This window comes from Kogia breviceps, chromosome 13, assembly GCF_026419965.1.
Source record: "Kogia breviceps isolate mKogBre1 chromosome 13, mKogBre1 haplotype 1, whole genome shotgun sequence".
In the NCBI taxonomy this organism is placed as follows: Eukaryota; Metazoa; Chordata; class Mammalia; order Artiodactyla; family Physeteridae; genus Kogia; species Kogia breviceps.
Window position 1 is genome coordinate 61,321,724 of NC_081322.1, and position 6,352 is coordinate 61,328,075.

The following is a 6,352-nucleotide window of genomic DNA, read 5'->3' on the forward strand; positions in this document are numbered from 1 at the left end:
CTACTTTCTGGAGGATTTTTATCATTATGGATTTGGCTTTGATAATTTTGTTTTTCTATTTTTTAGGTAAAATTAGTTTCCCTGGACTTTATTTAGGAAGGAGGCTTGGCTTAAATAGCTTTTCTGACTTCATAGAGCTCCCTCTTTGGTTGTTTCATGCAGCATTAAAAATATGGTCATTTGCTCCCTGAGATTTTGAATCTGTTCCTATTCTCATTTTTACCTGGACCCTCTCTCTCAATGTTTTTGCTGTCTCTGACTTGCTTAATTTTGATTTTACTTCCAAGAATATGGAGTCCTCCCTTGGGAGAGAGCCTTGGTTTCTAAGTTTTGTTGGAATGGGCAAAACTCCTATCAGTTTCATAAGCCATCCTCAGATTGATCTCCTATATTTCACTGTTGGATATTTTGGAGCTCTCCCCTTCTCAGAAGCATCAGACACTCTGTTGCATTCCTTTGCTTTTTCTCAAATTTATGCTGACGTAGTGTGGGTCTTGTGGTGGTTGATGATTTTCCCCCTCTCTTATCTTGGGGCAAGGGATGCCTTGCCATCTAATTTTGTTGTAAATATGTCTCATGGTGGTTTGATTTTGCAATATAGTTACTCTGTTTTTATGTAGATATTTAGAAAATCTAAAATCTATGCTTCCGTTATTACTTCTATCTTCCCAGAATTCTCAAATTCCTTTTAAAACAGTTAGGCTCATTTACAATGGCCCTTCATCTTTGCAGCTAGGAGTCAACTGACAGAAAGGAAATGTAAAGCAAACAGTGTGCTCTGTGTGTGTGTGTGTGTGTGTGTGTGTGTGTGTGTGTGTGTTTGCACGTGGGCTTGTTTGGGGAAGTGGAGTGCAGCTACTGATGGCATTGCTGTATACGTATGTAGGCATATCCTAAAAGTCCAACGTTTTGACCAGAAATACTTTTCACATTTTGAACATGGGAAGCTTTCACTTTGGTTAGTGGCATTGGTACTGTTTGAAAATCTAGTCTTTATTTTCGGATGTATTTTTATCTCTTAGAATGACACTGGCACTACAACATTGCTAATTACCTTGTGAGGGCTTCCTCTGCCTGCAACTATTTTTGTCCCTAGAATTCACATCTATTCTGATCTAGAAAAAAATGGGCTTTTAGTTGTCCCTGGAGTGTTTCTTTTGTTTGCCACTTACGTCAGTTGATTTTTCAGTGGAGACCTGGTGAGGTCCTTTATCATTTCTACACAGGGCTTCTTGAACAATTTCATTTTGTCAAACCGTTTGGTAAATTATTGATTTTGAGATCTGATAAGGTGAAAAACTTGGGGAAATGGAGGAGTTGCTTTTAATTTCAGGCAAATTTCTATGATACATATGAATTGAAGATTTGCTTATCTTCTTTTTCTACTTATGCCTTCATGTATTTGTGATTTGTTATCTGGCAACTGAAAGCAGAACTATGCAAAATAAGAGTTATTAAGTTGTTCCACTTTAGTGGAGATTTTATACTTTTTCAGATTTAACTGTAAGATATTAAAGTTCAGAAATAGATCTACAGTAGAGCATACAAATTCAAAAAATAGTTAAAGTTATTCTATGTGCAAGGCACATAGGCTAGTGTGTGATCTACAGTAGAGCATACAAATTCAAAAAAGTTTTCTATGTGCAAGGCACATGGGCTATTGTGTGATGACAGGTTGGAAATTAGATGCCTACAATGGCCAGAGAGGTATTAAATGTAAACAGGGCCAAGTGTAATACAACAGGGATTAGTGGAGACTGAAATAATCTAGAGAGAATTGAAGTGTTTATAAAGTACTGTGAAGATAACAAAAAATGCCTGTGTACTCAATACAGTGTATATGCCTGCAAATTTGTGACACCTGATTCAGTGTGATGTGTATTCGTGTAAAAGTTCTATTGAAAGGATTAACCAATTGATTAGATGATAAAAGATATCTAGAAAATTATAAGTGAATTGTTCTAAGACAAATAAAAGCTTTCTATTTTTACTCAAGAAAACTCAGAAATGTTTAGAGAATAAATGGATAACCAAGCCCTTTGTATAAAAAATATATACTTTATTTTTAACTAGAAAGGTGCAACATGTAACTTTTGGTCACACTCTCAACAAATAACTGTCCAAAAAAACAGTCATAGTCAAAGTAGAAACAAATGCTTCCAGGTAGAAAAACCAATCAGCTATACAGAGCCACTCATTTTTTAATAAAAGTCATTTGTACATTAAAAGTGAGCCTACCACATTTCCAACCTACAAATCAGACTTCCAAGGACATTGCTGCCTCACCTTCAGCAAAAAAACCTGATTTGATGGACTGTTGCTCTAACTGAGCAGAATTTCCATTTGAATATCCATTTCATGCTTTGAGTTATCAGACAAGCTTTACGTCCTACCTATGGTGTTCAGAATTGAGGCTAACATTTGAAATATCAAAGCATTAAAAACATAAACAAAAAGGCACAAACAACTTTAAATTAACTTAGATAACTGTACAAATATATATATATATATATATATATACACACACACACAGTATTTACAGTATCAATAAAAAAAAATCTGGCTTGTTACAGGCAAATTAGCTTGCCACAAGCTGTCCAGTCTAATAGACAGGATTCTGATTCCTGAACACTGTCATCCGAATCAGGTCAGAGCTGAATCTGCTGTTATGACTTAGAGAAGAACTTGACTCATCCTCACGATGGCTGGAGAACGCACATCCTAGCTGTCACTGGAGCTACAGGCAGGTCAGTGAGTCTTCCTTCCCAGTGACACTCCACACAGGAGGTACATCACTACTGTAAGATGACAAGGTTTTCTATTGGTCCCCTCCCACTGCTCCTAGCATACATGCTGGTGCTATGCACGAATGCAGTCCCACGGTCAAGTCTTACTTCCTTCAAACCAGTGTCTGGGGTTGACAGACTATTTGAATGTCATATGGCACAAGATTTTGAATTTGGTGGGAATTTTTCTTTTCCCCAGTTAGAAAAACAAATTTAAATAACCTGTGCTACTGAAATCATGTTTACACAAAAATGAGATGTGAATCAGTTCAAGTGACAGCCTAAAGAGTTCATGTCTCTCACTCTCTCTGGCTTTAGGCCATGTCTCCATACATCTTCCTGTAGTACAGCGACTCAAAGATGTCATTGTCTCCGGGGCAGTTGTAATGGCAGGCACACGTCTTGATGAACATCATGCTCTTCTTCATGACCTCGCCATCAGGACACTTGAACTCCACGGGAAGGGTTGCGGTTCTGTGCGGGGTGCAGCACCGCCCATCGGTGCACACGCCGCAGAATTTAGCCCGGAATGTCTTTACGCTGGTGCAGCCAGAAAGCTCAAACTTGACAGGCTTGGAGATTTTGGGAGTCCGGATGCACTTTTTGCCCTTCTGAGGAAGACAAGGGAGGAGAGAAAAATCAATGACTCTGCAAGGGGCGTGGCTTTCTTCAACCTCTGTGTGTTCTCGCCTTAGGGCTGTCTGACTTCTATTTATATTTTGAGAAGGGGAAGGTTGAGTCTCATTTGCCAGTTTTCCAAAAATAGACATGGCCTCTTCTGGGATGTCTTGAATGAACTAACACTGTGGAGGATTTCCGAGTGGAAAATTGGTGGTTCCTATTACATAACATCTCATTCCATCAAAACAGCTCAATGGTTGGATATTTTTGGAGATGACAGGCCTATAATAACAAGGGTGGGACGAGACCTAACTTTGGTCCTGTCCTAACTTTGGTCCTGTCCACTCTTGTTCCATGATTATGAGTTAATAGGAGGAGAAAACGTACCTTAATGTTCTCTTCCAGGTCAGCTTCACAAGGCCTGACCATGCAGAGGCGGCTCTGCTTCTCCAGCCTGCAGAAGGCGTTGTCATTGGTAACCCGGGTGGAGATGCCCATCCCGCAGGTCTTGGAACAGGCACTCCACTCTGTGGTCTGGACCAGGCAGTTGGCTCGAATCATGGTTGGGTCTGGGCCAAACGTGTCTTCCAGTCGGTAAGCTGTGAGAGCAGAGCACGCAAACACGAGGTAAGACGCCAGGCTAAGACATTTCCCCCTGCCCTTGGCAAAGTCAGGACTCAGCCCCAGGGGGGAGAATCACGAGGCTGACTTAGAGGAAGACTCAGCTCACCAGCGAGGGCAGGGCCGACCACGGTGTGGTCCTTGGGCTCGTCACACACCCACTCCTCGCAGCATTTCCCGGGCAGCTTGACCCTTCGTGGGAAGGGGCAGTCGGGGCTGGGCAGGCGGACATCCATGCTGCACAGGGGCACGCAGCCCACCGCCCCGTCCAGGCAAGTGCACTGGTATTTGCAGCTGCTCTGGAAGGACTCTCCGCTCCGGTACACCGTCCCTCCGAAGACGCAGGGGGCACCATCTTTGGCTGAAGGAGAGGAAGGGAAAAAGGGGACGTGCAGGGGTCACGCAACGGTTCTCGAGCCTGAACAGGAAGCGCGTCGGGGATGCGAGCTGGGAGCAGGGCTCCAGGGAAACAGCTTGAGGAAGGGACGCAATTCGAGCGGCTTTCTTTTCCGGCGGGACGGTGAGCGTGAGGGAAGAGGTGGTGGGTCATCGAGTGTCCCCCGGCGTCTCGGTGGCGGTGGCGGTGGCGGCGGCGCGGGGCGAGGGGCCCGGGGAGGCGGGGAGGGGCGGGGGCTGCAGGTCTTACCGGTGCACACGCCGATCTTGCGGTTGGCCGGGGAGCCGAAGTCGCAGAAGAGGCCCTTGTGCGGGTCGCAGGGGTCGCGCTCGGTGCACAGCTCGCCCAGCTGCTTGGCGCATACGCGGCAGCAGCCGCAGCTGTCCAACACCAGGCTGACGCCGGCGGGGCAGCGCGGCGCCGGGCCGGCAGCGCACTGGCACCGGCCGCTGCAGTCCTGGCCGGAGGCGGGCTGCGGAGGGAGGCGGCTGTCAGCCGGGCGCACGCCCCTCGGCGCCGCCGGGGTCCCTCCCGGTCCCCCGCCCGGCCCCGGCCGCCGCGGGGGTCTCCGGTGCTTACCCGGCTGCAGAGGGCGAGCAGGAGCACGAAGGCGCAGCGGACGGGGCCCAGGCCGGCGGCGGACATGGTCGGGTCTCTGCGGGCGGCGGGGCGGGCGTGGCGCGGCGGGCCGGGCGGGCGGCTCGGGTTCGGGCCGGAGGCGGGGTCGGGACGCGCCGGGCGGCTGTCTCGGGAGCTGTCGGCCTGGGCGGCTGCCGTCGAGCTAAAGGCAGTGGGTCGCCGGCGGTGGGAGTCGCACTGGCTGCCTCCTCTCGGCGGGGAAGAGTTGTTGTGTGAGGCCAGGACGGGCGGCCCGAGGCTTTTATACGCTCAGGGCGGCCCCGGCTCGCCAATGAGCTGAATGGAGTCCTACACAAACAGGGACATTCCTCGCATTCCTCCCCACCTTCCTGCCTCATCAACTCACACCGGATTGATCCTGACCCCTTGACACTCAGCATTCCTCCCGTCTGAAAAAGCTGGCACACTCCAGCTCACCAAAAAAAAAAAAAAAAAAAAAAAAAAAAAAAAGCTCAGTATTTCCAGCCACCAAATAGGATTTATTTTTCCTCTTGCCTCTTCGCATCACTCCTGATTTATATCATTTAAGAAACACATCGGCAGTGATTATCATTATTTTTATGCCACTCACTTCTGTTTCTAATAGCTGTGCCTGTTCTACACACATATATCCTTTGTAGGAGGTAGGTAGCTGGAGAGGCTAATAGCAGGGATTCCTAAAAAATTTGAAAGGGTTTCCTTTTTTATTGGTTTGGTAATGATTTTTAGTTTTAGCGGCTGTCTGCCTTTGAAACTCTTCAGAGAGCAGAAAAGGAGTTCATTGCTTTTAACTGCTTGAAATCCTCTAGAAGCAGAAGCACACCTGCAAATCCCTGAATCCCACATTGGAGATGCAGGGATCTGATCATTTGTCACTTGGAATAACGATTTGGATTGCCCATGCCAGACGAGAAGGAGAATAAAGCCAGGGGTCTGAGTATGGATGCAGTTTTCTGGGAGGGATTTCCACCACTCTTGCTTTGTTTTCTCTTAATATATGTAGCAGTTTTATCGTTTGGGGCTATAGAGAGGGAAAAGGGATGAGTGGACATCAACACTTCCAGAAAAATCCATCTATTGTTATGTCAGAGCAAGTGATTATGTGTTGGGTAGGTAGAAGCCCTGGGTGTTGGGATGGAAAAGGGGGTGGGAAGACAGGGGAACCATATAGGAGGGGAGCAGCAAGAAGCTTGGGGTTCACTTGGGGAGTTTTAAACACATTTGTGGGTCTTTGAGAAATGAGTCATTTTCTTATGCTAAAACCTATAGTCTTCAAATGTAGATTCAGTTGTCTTGCAGTAAAAAAAAA

General features: G+C 46.5%; 1 protein-coding gene across 1 annotated transcript; it reads right to left on the reverse strand.

The window, feature by feature from the left end:
- Window positions 1-2,038: 2,038 nt before the first annotated feature.
- Window positions 2,039-5,273, reverse strand: CCN2 (cellular communication network factor 2). Its single transcript, XM_059082882.2, has 5 exons — window positions 5,005-5,273; window positions 4,675-4,897; window positions 4,138-4,389; window positions 3,795-4,006; window positions 2,039-3,397 (listed from the first exon to the last, which is right to left on the reverse strand). Exons 1-5 carry the CDS (start codon window positions 5,068-5,070, stop codon window positions 3,101-3,103), a joined length of 1,050 nt encoding a protein of 349 aa, XP_058938865.1. The 5' UTR covers window positions 5,071-5,273; the 3' UTR covers window positions 2,039-3,100.
- Window positions 5,274-6,352: the final 1,079 nt, after the last annotated feature.

What these genes read in the sequence shown, in the direction of transcription:
- CCN2 (XM_059082882.2), bottom strand. Translation starts at nt 5,070, where the DNA reads ATGTCCGCCGCCGGCCTGGGCCCCGTCCGCTGCGCCTTCGTGCTCCTG. An exon ending in TGCTCGCCCTCTGCAGCCGG is followed by an intron (nt 4,898 to 5,004) that starts GTAAGCACCGGA and finishes CTCCCTCCGCAG; the next exon opens with CCCGCCTCCGGCCAGGACTG. An exon ending in CAAGATCGGCGTGTGCACCG is followed by an intron (nt 4,390 to 4,674) that starts GTAAGACCTGCA and finishes CCTCTCCTTCAG; the next exon opens with CCAAAGATGGTGCCCCCTGC.